The 13,914-nt window shown below is 40.8% G+C and overlaps 2 protein-coding genes across 3 annotated transcripts; one reads left to right on the top strand and one right to left on the bottom strand.

Moving 5' to 3' along the window:
• Positions 1 to 1,487: 1,487 nt before the first annotated feature.
• LOC136710461 (tubulin alpha chain-like) lies at positions 1,488 to 3,259 on the bottom strand. The gene is made up of 3 exons (XM_066685974.1): positions 3,124 to 3,259; positions 2,772 to 2,920; positions 1,488 to 2,465 (listed from the first exon to the last, which is right to left on the bottom strand). The coding sequence occupies exons 1-3, from the start codon at positions 3,242 to 3,244 to the stop codon at positions 1,488 to 1,490; spliced, it is 1,248 nt and encodes a 415-aa protein (XP_066542071.1). The 5' UTR covers positions 3,245 to 3,259.
• Positions 3,260 to 9,104: 5,845 nt separating this feature from the next.
• LOC136710654 (tubulin alpha chain-like) lies at positions 9,105 to 13,394 on the top strand. Of its 2 annotated transcripts, none has more exons than XM_066686376.1 (5): positions 9,105 to 9,328; positions 9,419 to 9,578; positions 10,705 to 10,927; positions 11,155 to 11,303; positions 12,420 to 13,394. In XM_066686376.1, the coding sequence occupies exons 2-5, from the start codon at positions 9,576 to 9,578 to the stop codon at positions 13,392 to 13,394; spliced, it is 1,350 nt and encodes a 449-aa protein (XP_066542473.1). In that variant the 5' UTR covers positions 9,105 to 9,328; positions 9,419 to 9,575. The 2 variants fall into 2 exon arrangements, with proteins under 2 accessions (XP_066542473.1, XP_066542474.1); XM_066686377.1 differs by having other exon boundaries at positions 9,166 to 9,223; positions 9,327 to 9,578.
• Positions 13,395 to 13,914: the final 520 nt, after the last annotated feature.

Here is a 13,914-nt window from a genome sequence, read left to right as displayed (position 1 = left end):
GGGACAAAGACTCTGCCCAAACACACTTTCTATATATTTTTTAAATTATTCAAAAGAATAGGTGAAGTTCTCTTCACATGCTATTTTATATAGTTGTATATGGTGTGGAAAGATCAAAAGTCTCTCTCTCTCTCTCTCTCTCTCTCTCTCTCTCTCTCTCTCTCTCTCTCTCTCTCTCTCTCCCCTGGGAGTTCTAAGTGTGTGAAAAAACATCTGGACATTTCACCAACTGTGGGATGTGCTAAATAACTTAGCATGCCTCTCAGAAGAGCCTATGTCGTAACTTTAAAGCCATTTTTGGAGAGAGCACGCCTAGCTAAAAAAATGTATTTCACCCGAGTCCTCTTTGTTCTCATTGCAACTTTGTGTCTGCTTATATGGTGTCTAGAGAAGCCTTGTGAACTTTTTTAAGTTTAGAAAGTGTCTGGATTCAAAACGATTTTGAAAGTAGCTTGCTTGTGGAATTAGATGTATAATATAATAGCGTATTTTTGCATATGAATGTATTTCCATCCAGATACACAGCAAACTAAATAGGCCACTTACATATTAACTCTGAGACGTTTACGAAGGATCAGTCTAATTAGGATAATGATGATTTTATGCTCAATTAAGACAGAAGGGTCTGAAGGTGGAAGAATGCACAAAGTGGGCCTTGATTTTCCCCTATTGCAGAGTCAGGGACAAGTTTTTAAGCTGTTGAGGCGGTCTACGAGGTCTTGCCTGGCTCTTAGGAGTCCCATTTCTCTATATGTTTTTTTCATTGTTTGACCTCCTGGAAAAATGTTTCATGTTTTTTATATTTCCATTCTTGATGTAAATGTTTTTCTTAAATATAACCTCGCAGATGTCCCCTTAAGCTTTTTTAGATGAGAAACATAACAAAAAGACATATATATGGAAGCTAAGGTGTTTTTTTGTAGTTGCAAGTGACACTTTTTGGCAAAGGATAGTTATTTATTTATTTGGGAAGATAGCTGATTCTTGATTTTATAATGAATAGTATAAAAACACAAAGGTAAATACATTCATTCATTCATTCATTCATTGTCTGTAACACTTATCCAGTTCAGGGTCACGGTGGATCCAGAGCCTACCTGGAATCATTGGGCGCAAGGCAGGAATACACCCTGGAGGGGGCGCCAGTCCTTCACAGGGCAACACACACTCGCTCACACACTCACACCTATGGAAATGAGTTGACTTATTATTAAAACATACTGTATAACATCTCTGAAACTGAAAAAGCTTGAACTTATACAACTTATATAACTCATATTTGTCAGTTTCCCGTTATTTCAGTTGGTAATTAAAGAAATAAAAGGGTAATCTGTGACATTTGCTCAATAATTTTTATTTATTCATGTCCTCATTTCCCATTGCATCATTCTGAATACATGATTCATACATAGTTAATAATATAACATTTTAGTGTAACATCTAGGTCCTACTCATCACATATTACTTCTGAGAAGAATTTGACACATTTAAAACTCAACTCCATCCTCATCCTCATCTCCAATGCTGTCAGTGCCCACCTCTTCATAATCTTTCTCCAGAGCTGCCATGTCCTCTCTCGCTTCCGCGAACTCTCCCTCCTCCATCCCCTCTCCCACATACCAGTGCACAAAGGCTCTTTTGGCGTACATCAGGTCAAACTTGTGGTCCAGACGAGCCCAGGCCTCAGCAATGGCTGTAGTGTTACTCAGCATGCACACGGCTCTCTGCACCTTGGCCAGGTCTCCTCCGGGGACCACAGTGGGGGGCTGGTAATTGATGCCCACCTTAAAACCAGTGGGACACCAGTCCACAAACTGGATGGTTCGTTTGGTCTTGATTGCAGCAATAGCTGAGTTGACATCTTTGGGCACCACGTCTCCACGGTAAAGGAGACAGCAGGCCATGTATTTACCATGACGAGGGTCACACTTCACCATCTGGTTTGAGGGCTCAAAGCAGGCGTTGGTGATGTCAGCAACAGAGAGCTGTTCATGGTAGGCCTTTTCAGCAGAGATCACGGGAGCATAGGTGGCCAGAGGGAAGTGGATACGAGGGTAGGGCACCAAGTTGGTCTGAAACTCTGTTAGATCCACGTTCAGAGCTCCATCAAATCTGAGAGAGGCAGTGATGGAGGACACTATTTGCCCAATGAGCCTGTTGAGATTGGTGTAAGTGGGGCGCTCAATGTCTAGATTCTTGCGACAGATATCATAGATGGCTTCATTGTCCACCATGAAGGCACAGTCTGAGTGCTCCAGGGTGGTGTGGGTGGTGAGGATGGAGTTGTAGGGCTCCACGACTGCTGTGGATACCTGAGGAGCCGGATAGATAGCAAACTCCAGCTTGGATTTCTTGCCGTAGTCAACAGAGAGACGCTCCATTAACAGGGAGGTGAAGCCAGAACCAGTACCTCCTCCAAAACTGTGGAACACGAGGAAGCCTTGTAGACCAGTGCACTGATCCGTCTATGCCATAATAAAGAGCAGAGAGGGAATAAAGCAGAGAGTGTCACAGCACTGCACAGTTTACTGTTTGCCTGGTTCACCTCTCTATTGAAATGATTATTTTAATCAGGGTTGATGTACTATTAAATGGACTGTGCCGGGACCATGAAGCACTTGTTTTTGAGGTTCCTGGGCCTGTGTTTATGTAACTTTTTAGAGTAGGAGTGCTGTAATAGGATCAGATCCATCAGCAAATCCTACATCACTACTGCTCGGGTCTATTTTTCTATTGATATACAATATTTGATTACAGCATAATTTTCTTACCAGTTTGCGTATACGGTCTAGGACTGAATCAATGACCTCCTTGCCAATGGTGTAGTGTCCGCGAGCATAGTTATTGGCAGCATCCTCTTTGCCAGTGATGAGTTGCTCAGGATGAAAGAGCTGGCGATATGTGCCCGTACGCACCTCATCTGTTTGCGATAAGAGAGCTACTGACTTCAAAATACCATTAGAAAATCAACTGCTATACAATAATAAAAACATATAGTTCTACATTTAACTACATAAAATATTTTTGAAAAAGGTATTTTCAGACAATAATTATACATTATTTAATAAAAAAAAACAATACTAAAATAATATTATCCTTAAAATAACATGGTTTAATGCCTACCAATCACAGTGGGCTCCAGATCTACAAAGATGGCACGTGGGACATGTTTCCCTGTTCCTGTTTCACTGAAGAAGGTGTTGAAGGAATCATCTGCTCGAGCAGCAGTTTTATCACTCGGCATCTGCCCATCCGGCTGGATCCCATGCTCCAGACAGTAAAGCTCCCAGCATGCATTTCCAATCTGTGCCCCAGCTTGGCCAACGTGAACAGAAATGCACTCACGCTGCAGATTGCGATGTAAGTTGTAAATCACAGTTATTTTGACTACAACATTAATGCAAAATGTAGCTATGGATATGATGAATTACCTTAAATTAAATGCAAAAATATTTATATGATACGAATAATAATGCCCCATATGGAGATGTACCTACATATTTGTATTTGAGTGAGTGAGGGAGTTACAGTGCAGTTCCCTAAAGAGCTTTGAATGTATATAAAAAATGGCCCCCACTAAAAACAATAACAATGTTATTGCTAGTGGTTTACCCTCTTACCATGTTGTCTTCCAGCCGACTTTATGTGATCGGGATGAAGATCCAAATGCTCCTGAGTGGCAGACACAGCCTTTTTCATACTTATAAAATATCTGTGTTCTGTGTAATTAGAGGAGACCTAGAAGCTGATACCACCATTTAGAAAATGAAGACAACAAAAGAGAAAAAACGAGGTTAGCACCTCCTATACTCTGAGGACACCTTTATTGTTGTTCCTGAAAGTAAAATCTGAATAGACTTACATTGTTATCCCCTACTGTAACAAATATGCTATGTTCTAATGGCATTAAACAACTTACAACTTACAAATAAGCACTGAAGGATATGTACTATGTTTCTGAAAAACCATTATTGGAAAAAAATGCACATTTTCAAATAGAATATTCCATATTTTGTGTGTTCATCATATAGAGGAGTCACTTTCAAGACTTAAATATGCCACCTTTCAATTTATAAAGAAACATGGTAATGTAATATAACACCCTCTTTAGCAAATGCTGAATAGTGCTTTGTTGGCAGTCATTGAGAACTTGCAATGTAATAGCTGATCAGATTGACTTGTAAAGCACTTATGGGAACGAATAATGACCAAACCTTAAATGTACCCTTTGTGTAACATCCAGGATATTTGCATAAAGTTTGGTTCTCATACTCTTTCCTGTAATCTGACCCTGGACTTCTCAAGTAGTCTTGCTTTGAAACTGATAATATGTTTATTTAGTTACAAAATAAATCACTTGTCATCTTTCTGTATTCTGTGTAGTATATGAACATGTAATAAAATGTTATAATATGCATTTTAACAATCTGTAAGAACCAGCAGTGGTTCTTGACCAAAGCAGAAATGTTGACAAATCTGCCTCATATTGTCACCTTGCCCTTGGCATGTCCTATCCTTATTAATCCTTATATTAATATCACAAATTATATGATAAACTGCTGCTGTTTCACTCATGAGTGGTGGGCTTACATCATAATGCATGTTTTAGGGTGAGTTTATGATTGTACAGTGTGGGCCATTTATATGGATACACCTTAATAAAATGGGAATGGTTGGTGATATTAACTTCCTGTTTGTGGCACATTAGTATATGGGAGGGGGAAAACTTTTCAAGGTGGGTGGTGACCATGGCGGCCATTTTGAAATCAGTCATTTTGGATCCAACTTTTCTTGTGGGAATTTCACAAGAACCTTATTCTAACTTCTTTCATGAGTTATTTACAAGTTTCTAACCACTTATAAAATGTGTTCAAAGTGCTGCCCATTGTGTTGGATTGTCAATGCAACCCTCTTCTCCCACTCTTCACACACTGATAGAAACACCGCAGGAGAAATGCTAGCACAGGCTTCCAGTATTCGTAGTTTCAGGTGCTGCACGTCTCATATCTTCACAGCATAGACAACTGCCTTCAGATGACCCCAAAGATAAAAGTCTAAGGGGGTCAGATCGGGAGATATTGGGGGCCATTCAACTGGCCCACGACGGCCAATCCACTTTCCAGGAAACTGTTCATCTAGGAATGCTCGGACCTGACACCCATAATGTGGTGGTGCACCATCTTGCTGGAAAAACTCAGGGAACGCCCAGCTTCAGTGAATAAAGAGGAAAACACATCATCATGTAGCAATTTCGCATATCCAGTGGCCTTGAGGTTTCCATTGATGAAGAATGGCCCCACTATCTTTGTACCCCATATACCACACCATGCCATCAAGATATAAATGGCCCACCCTGTAGTCTCAGCTATAAAACGGCCATTTTGTTCTATTTTTTTTTGTTTGTTTCTGTTTTGTTCTATTGTCCAGCAGTGACAATAGACTGTTTAGCTGTGAGGTGTTACAAGAGCAAAACATTACCTTCAGTCTTACAGATGTGCAGGAATTAATGCAACAACACAGTTTCTGCTGACAACTCTAATACCCTTTCACTGAGCCACATATCGAGCAGGCTTCTTTCCACAGTACAAAAGATTTTGTTGTTCTCAAAAGGCTTCTTCAAAGACACTTTACAGAAATCAATACCCAGACCCCTAGTGAGCAAGTCTATGCTGAAAAAACACTTGAGCTGATATGAAGAGACCAAACGAAAAAAATATACAATCTATCTTGCTGAGAGGTCTTAAATGGTTAAATAGAAATACATGCAAAACCTTATAAATACTAAACACAAACTATAAAGAATAGTAGTAATAATTTATTAAGTAGCATCCATATACACAAATTAGCCAAAATATTACAGTGACTATGTTTCTTCACACAATTTCTTCACACAATTTTAACAGCTCCACTGAATATATCAGTAGTTCTACAGTTAACAGCTTTATTCTGTTGGTCTGTATATTGGTTATGACCTTCAAAGAGCCACTGTGGAGCAGGGGCAGTGGTGGATCATTCATACACAGCGGTGGTGGTGGGATGTTAACTGATTTACACATATTAGTGTGTGTTTCAATGGTACGAGTGGAGCGGGCAGAACAGTTTTAACATGCCACCACTTTAAATATTTAAACACACCAGTAGGCATTTGAAAGAATTCATACATAGAGTGGTCTTTTTTATGAGGAAAAAAAAATAATAATGTCAGGCCTCCTCCAGGGTGTGTTTCCACTTTGCACCAGTGATTCTGGGTAGGCTCCGGACCCACTGTGACCTTGAAATGGATAAGCAGTTATAGCCAATTAATGAATAATAATGTCAAAAAGGGGCAGGTTTTGGTGAACTGTAGCATTTTCTAATTAGCTAAGTATCCCACATAGCTGGTTAAGACCATGGTAGATAATAGCAGTTGCTAGCTAGTTAGCAAAGTTCACCAGTCATAATTAGCCAGTAATATGAGTTGGAGAAACATGGGTATTTTGTCCAGATTTGTATTACAATGCCATTGTTGAGCATGTTTTTGTGTTTTAAAAGATGATTTGTCAGGTTAATCAGTAACACTTTAAATTACAGCCCGCTAATCACTGGGTAAATACAGAGAAAGTACCTGTTGAGTAAGCCGTAAGCTAAAATAAGAACTGAGTAAGTAAAGGGCATGATACTAGAAATATGGTGACCAGACGTCCTCTTTTACCCGGACATGTCCTCTTTTTTAGACTTAAATAAATGTCCGGGCGGAATTTCACAAACGTCCGACATTTTGTTTTTCTAGCGCTTACATAGAATTTCGAGAAGTTTCGTTCACAAACTAGTCCCGCCCTCCCCTACTCCGATTAGTTCGCTTGCGTGAGAAGGGGACGTGGTAAAATAGCCTAAAATCTTCTGATTGGACGGTCTGACTGTAGAGCCACCGTTATTGGTCGATAGCCTTCTCTTTAAACATTTAATTGGTCAGTCTGCACGTCAGTAGTCGTCGAGTAGTTGTCAGTCGCCTATTACTGTCATTTTTTATAAATAAGGAATGCAGCTACTATTTTGAATTCACCGTGTTTCTGAATGTAATTATAGATCATTTAAAGTTATTTACAGTGCACCTACAGAGAAGGGAAAGGTCAGTTACTTTCATTACAGGCTCTAGCAGAGTTTTAAGGTGCTTTGTACTCATTAGGTTCAGGAAGGACATGTGATTTACCACAATACTCATCATCACTATTGAGCCTATGTATTGGGGCATTATATGAACACAGCTGACTAATGAGGAAATGATCGAATGAGTCGCAGTCACACAGCTCCAGGGGCCTGGAGGTTGTGGGTTCGATTCCCACTCCGGGTGACTGTCTGTGAGGAGTTGGTGTGTTCTCCCCGTGTCCGCATGGGTTTCCTCCGGGTGCTCCGGTTTCCTCCCACAGTCCAAAAACACACGTTGCAGGTGGATTGGCGACTCGAAAGTGTCCGTAGGTGTGAGTGTGTGAGTGAATGTGTCTGTGTTGCCCTGTGAAGGACTAGCGCCCCCTCCAGGGTGTATTCCCGCCTTGCGCCCAATGATTCCAGGTAGGCTCTGGACCCCCCGCGACCCTAAATTGGATAAGCGGTTACAGATAATGGATGGATGGATAGTATCATGCCCTTTATCTTATTTCATCTTACGACTTACTCAATAGGTACATACTCTGTACTTACCCTGTAATTAGAGGGCTGTAATTTAAAGTGTTACCCTCTTCTCTGCTGGCTGACTTGCATCATGCTTGAGCAGACATAGTACTGGAAATGAGTAAATGCATTAATCTGTTAAGGCTTTTACCCAGAGAGCCGTGCAACAGTCAATAATTGTTTCATGTCTGGGTGTAGTAATGCAAAATCTCCACCAGAGGGAGGCACAACGACACAATTCACATCACATGTTAAAATATTAATATGCTTTTTTTTCTTGGTCAGTTAGTCTGTGATTATTAAATCATTTTGCATAATATATGTCGTTTCAACAACTGAACTTAATGTATTGTTTAAAAATTGTAGTAAAATACTCTCATTATTTATTATTCATCTGAATAATAACCAAAAAGCTGATTGAGTTTTTCTGAAATTTTAGTGACCTTGACTAGCATACAAAGACATTGGAATGTTTTATTATTGATATTATATTATCAAACTTAGAGCACTGAGAAGACTCTCAGACTGAGAAGACACAAAATGCTGCTGCTAAGATAACAGAACATTGAGCAGTTTTTAGAGGGTTAACACCCTGGCTGCCGTGCTACAGTGAGATAATGGATGGTCGTTTTTTCAACGAAGTACTTATGGCACATCTGGCCTTAACAAGTGCAAACTGATTCAGATAAAGGGGCAGTTTTATCTGCTGGGGATAGGGAGGGTGATGGTGAATTTGACATTTTTGAGTGAATATACAGCTGGAAATTAAGCTGTATATTATTACAAATTATATATATTATATAGAGCTGACATAAAAAGGCTGTCACGCCACTGACTGTAGACCACTGCTGGTCCACCATTGGAGCACTCAGATTACTGTCCTGTACAGGATATAACTCATTTATAATCTCCTCAAACAGAGTTTACATTCACAGAGACTTTTATTCTGAAAAACACACTAATACAAATATTACCAACAACTATAAGAGATATAATAATGAGGATAAGCCTGATATAAAATGATTAAATGATAAAAATGTTGACACTGTGCTGATTAAAATTATTTACTAATCTTATTTATAAAGAATAACAAAAATAACCTAATGAAGGAGAAAAATGTAAATTGGACTGTGAATGGAAAAGTGCTAAAATGTGGCATTTTGTTTAAAATTCTGTTTAATCAGCAGTGGTCCGCCCAGAAAACGCGGTGAAAAAGAGGACACGTCTCCGGTGGGTGGACGACTACTGACGTGCAGACGGACCAATTAAATGTTTACAGAGAAGGTTATCGACCAATAACGGTAGCTCTACAGTCAGACCGTCCAATCAATAGATTTTAGACTACTTCACCACGCCCCCTTCTCACTCAAGCGAACCAATCGGAGTAGGGGAGGGCGGGACTAGTTTGTGAACGAAACTTCTCGAAGTTCTATGTAAGCTCTAGAAAAACAAAATGCCGGACGTTTGTGAAATTCCGCCCGGACATTTTTTTTAGTCTAAAAAACAGGACATGTCCGGGTAAAAGAGGACGTCTGGTCACTCTACCTCAGTGGGACAACAGTGGTATACACTCAGGGTATACACTTAATATTATTTTAAACAGCAGCGAAAATAAAATGCTAAAGGGCACCAAAAAGAACAAACGTTTTTGTCTCATTAAACCCCCTCTTTTCAGAAAGATGTGAGTAGCCTTCCTGGAAACATTTAATTTTGAAAACTCCCTATGCTGTGTGTACTCCATGAATGATCAGCTGAAGCTTGAATTTCCCAGCAGAAGAGAGTAAGGGGGAGGGAAAGTAAATAGAGCTGCTGTAAATAGAGCAGCACTGCCTTACTGACGCTACCTGAACTGAGACAGTGTGGAGCTTCTCTTCAACCACAGCTACTTAACATTACCACTTAGAACGGAATAAAAGACCAAGATCAGTATGGTAAGATCAGCCTGCTGTATTTACGTATTAATAACCCTTGTCAAAATAGAAAGTAAAAAGAAAAAGACAGTTATGTTATCCTGGAACCACTAATTTGAACTAAATCACTACTAATATGACATTTAAATTATATTACGTTACAAGTATATTAGTCATATTTATTTATTTTTGTCAGTCTTCTAATACAACTGAAATATATTTCTCAGAGCTGCAGGCCTGAACCCTAAAACATAATAAAATGAGCTTATTAATAGAATATAAAATATAAGTCACTAATATTAACAAACAGTAAGACAATGTCAAAATAATCACTAATAAACATAATGCAGTAGCACAAAATATACCAATATATAGTGTTACAAATTACAATAGCTGTGCCCGAAAAGAATTTGACTTGTACTAAAGTGTACTTACAGTAATTTCAATTATATATTAGTAATGATTTATCACAAATGAGTGGTTCCAAAATAGTACAATAGAAGCCAGTACTTCGTTGTGTGATGGTAACCTGAATTTATCATAAGATTTACTAACTTTATTTTTGTTCCCCTTAATATAACCTTGTTATAACCTCGCATTATATGACAGTAATTTCCTAAATTGTGGTGTCATACACTGGCACCACCAGAGATGTGTCTCGTGGTTACTATGACTCTGGATGTCACTTCCTGAGAGTACAGAAATGTGTATTTTTTAATCAGAATCATTCAGATATATAAATTATTCAGAAATAATATATGTTTTCGTAGCTTTGTAGGTAAGGGCCGTTTTGACTATTCAACAAAGGGATCAAGCAATAATCAGCCTTCATAGAAATGTTTTGATGTCACATGGCAGTAGTCGGTGTAGCTAGTATAAATAGTCCCCTGACTTTGGTGTACATTACTAAATGCCCCAGAGTGGTATGCAGTCACAGTTTAAAGTAACTGCTTAGAGCTTAATTGAGGCAACATGTTATTTCCAGCTCGAATGTTCTAGAGACACAAAACTCCATGTACATTTACAAGGACTCTGTACTATATAAATATGAGCTCCATTACATTAGATCCTTAGCTGCAGCTAATGCACAGCTGTAACGCAAACTCCTACGTTCATCTTTTTACTTTTTCTGTTTTTCTCCCAATAGCGTGAGTGTATTTCCATCCATGTGGGTCAAGCCGGTGTTCAGATGGGCAACACATGCTGGGAGTTGTATTGTCTGGAGCATGGTATTCAGCCAGACGGCCTAATGCCTAGTCGTGCCCCTGTGGGTGGCCATGATGACTCCTTCACCACCTTCTTTAGTGAGACCGGTGCTGGCAAATACGTCCCACGGGCCGTCTTTGTAGATCTGGAACCATCGGTCATTGGTAAGTGGAGCTAAACTGGGCATGTTGCTTCAAAGCTACAATAGTGAACCAAACAATGAAAACACTAATAACAAAGAAAACAAGAGATGACTATTATTCAAAATAAATGGTATAAGACAACTTCAACATCTTTTTAAACATGAATCTTTTGTCCAGTGTAGAGCAGTTGAATAAGGTGTCAAAAATGGTGCAATAAGAATGAATTATTGTTGTCCTTCATTGTGCAGATGAGGTTCGCACGGGGCTATATCGTCAGCTCTTCCACCCTGAACAGCTGATATCAGGAAAGGAGGATGCTGCTAATAATTATGCCCGTGGACACTACACTATCGGAAAAGAGATCATTGATTCAGTCTTGGATCGTGTTCGCAAATTGGTAATACATTCATTCATTCATTCATTATCTGTAACCCTTATCCAATTCAGGGTTGCGGTGGGTCCAGAGCCTACCTGGAATCATTGGGCGCAAGGCGGGAACACACCCTGGAGGGGGCACCAGTCCTTCACAGGGCAACACAGACACACACACATTCACTCACACACTCAAATTGGTAATACAGCTTTAAGTTAATAGTGTATGTTAGTCTCTTAGTCTGCAGCAAAATTCCAGTAAAGCAGAAATAAACCTGATGTCACATATTTAATCAATTGGTCTCAGCTGTCAAACATTTGATCGTGTATGCTCCTGCTTTTTTGGAATAAAACATTAAACAACACTGGCTCTTTGTTGGGCGGCACGGTGGCGCAGCAGGTAGTATCGCAGTCAGATAGCTCCAGGGGCCTGGAGGTTGTGGGTTCGATTCCTGCTCCAGGTGACTGTCTGTTAGGAGTGTGGTGTGTTCTCCCTGTGTCTGCGTGGGTTTCCTCCGGGTGACTGTCTGTGAGGAGTGTGGTGTGTTCTCCCTGTGTCTGCATGGGTTTCCTCCGGGTGACTGTCTGTAAAGAGTGTGGTGTGTTCTCTCTGTGTCTGCATGGGTTTCCTCTGGGTGACTGTCTGTGAGGAGTGTGGTGTGTTTTCCCTATGTCTGCGTGGGTTTCCTCCTGGTGACTGTCTGTGAGGAGTGTGGTGTATTCTCTCTGTGTCTGCGTGGGTTTCCTCCGGGTGCTCCGGTTTCCTCTCACGGTCCAAAAACACACGTTGGTAGGTGGATTGGCGACTCAAAAGTGTCCATAGGTGTGAGTGTGTGAGTGAATGTGTGAGTGTGTGTCACACTGTGAAGGACTAGTGCCCCCTCCAGGGTGTATTCCTGCCTTGCGCCCAATGATTCCAGATAAGTGTTACAGATAATGAATGAATACTTACTTTAGTAATTGTAAGTGAATATTTGTCATACTCTGAAAGTCAAGTTACTGAAGGGTTCTTAGTTACGGTTGCAAGTATACACACATTAGAAATTTTTTGCTGTGTTTGAGTCCCTAAAAAAAATCCTTTATTGTATATGACCCAAAATGTGCATCTGATTGGTTTTGTTTTGGCTCTCTCCGTTCATAGACGGATCAGTGCACTGGTCTACAAGGCTTCCTCGTGTTCCACAGTTTTGGAGGAGGTACTGGTTCTGGCTTCACCTCCCTGTTAATGGAGCGTCTCTCTGTTGACTACGGCAAGAAATCCAAGCTGGAGTTTGCTATCTATCCGGCTCCTCAGGTATCCACAGCAGTCGTGGAGCCCTACAACTCCATCCTCACCACCCACACCACCCTGGAGCACTCAGACTGTGCCTTCATGGTGGACAATGAAGCCATCTATGATATCTGTCGTAGGAATCTGGACATAGAGCGGCCCACTTACACTAATCTCAACAGGTTAATCAGTCAGATAGTGTCCTCCATCACTGCCTCTCTCAGATTTGATGGAGCTCTGAACGTGGATCTAACAGAGTTTCAGACCAACTTGGTGCCCTACCCTCGTATCCACTTCCCTCTGGCCACCTACGCTCCCGTGATCTCTGCTGAAAAGGCCTACCATGAACAGCTATCTGTTGCTGACATCACCAACGCCTGCTTTGAACCCTCAAACCAGATGGTGAAGTGTGACCCTCGTCATGGTAAATACATGGCCTGCTGTCTCCTTTACCGTGGAGACGTGGTGCCCAAAGATGTAAATGCTGCAATCGCAGCTATAAAGACCAAGAGGAGCATCCAGTTTGTTGACTGGTGTCCCACTGGTTTTAAGGTGGGCATCAATTACCAGCCCCCCACTGTGGTCCCCGGAGGAGACCTGGCCAAGGTGCAGAGAGCCGTGTGCATGCTGAGTAACACTACAGCCATTGCTGAGGCCTGGGCTCGTCTGGACCACAAGTTTGACCTGATGTATGCCAAAAGAGCCTTTGTGCACTGGTATGTGGGAGAGGGGATGGAGGAGGGAGAGTTCGCGGAAGCGAGAGAGGACATGGCAGCTCTGGAGAAAGATTATGAAGAGGTGGGAATTGACTCTTTTGAAGAGGATGAGGAGTTTGAAGAATATTAGCCTTGTTAATAAAGTGTACTCCTTCTGTAACAATAATTCTCATTGTACTTTTTAAACTATAACATAAATTGTCATTGCTATTCGGATGAGTTTGCTTTGTTGTTATTGCACCATGCACCACTAGAGGGCGACACAGTCTAATATATACTTTTGGCTTCTCAAGCTTGTGAGATGTCCAAACAATGTGAGAAATGTAATATGTTTACTGTACTAAATCATAAAATGACCAGGATGTGTCACCAGAGATTAAAGAAACATGCTAAACTGAAGCACGTACTGGCATCTCTGGATCCCTCTTCTGTGGCATGTGATCCCACCCAGTGCCCAATCCCCAGTATTGTTTCCAAATCCCAGGTTGCCAGGTATGACACACAGTGGAAGACAAACACTGTGCTTCAGCTATGGAAGCGACCAAGTAAACTGAGATAACACTAAGTAGCTGTCCTCTTTAAAACTCCATGACCAAAGATGGAGTAAAACAGGAGAACACATTTGCGACGCTTTAAAAAAACATGGAGAC

Source organism: Hoplias malabaricus, chromosome 12 (genome assembly GCF_029633855.1).
Source record: "Hoplias malabaricus isolate fHopMal1 chromosome 12, fHopMal1.hap1, whole genome shotgun sequence".
In the NCBI taxonomy this organism is placed as follows: Eukaryota; Metazoa; Chordata; class Actinopteri; order Characiformes; family Erythrinidae; genus Hoplias; species Hoplias malabaricus.
The sequence above is the reverse complement of the archived record's forward strand: the minus strand, read 5'-3'. Positions and strand labels throughout refer to the sequence as shown.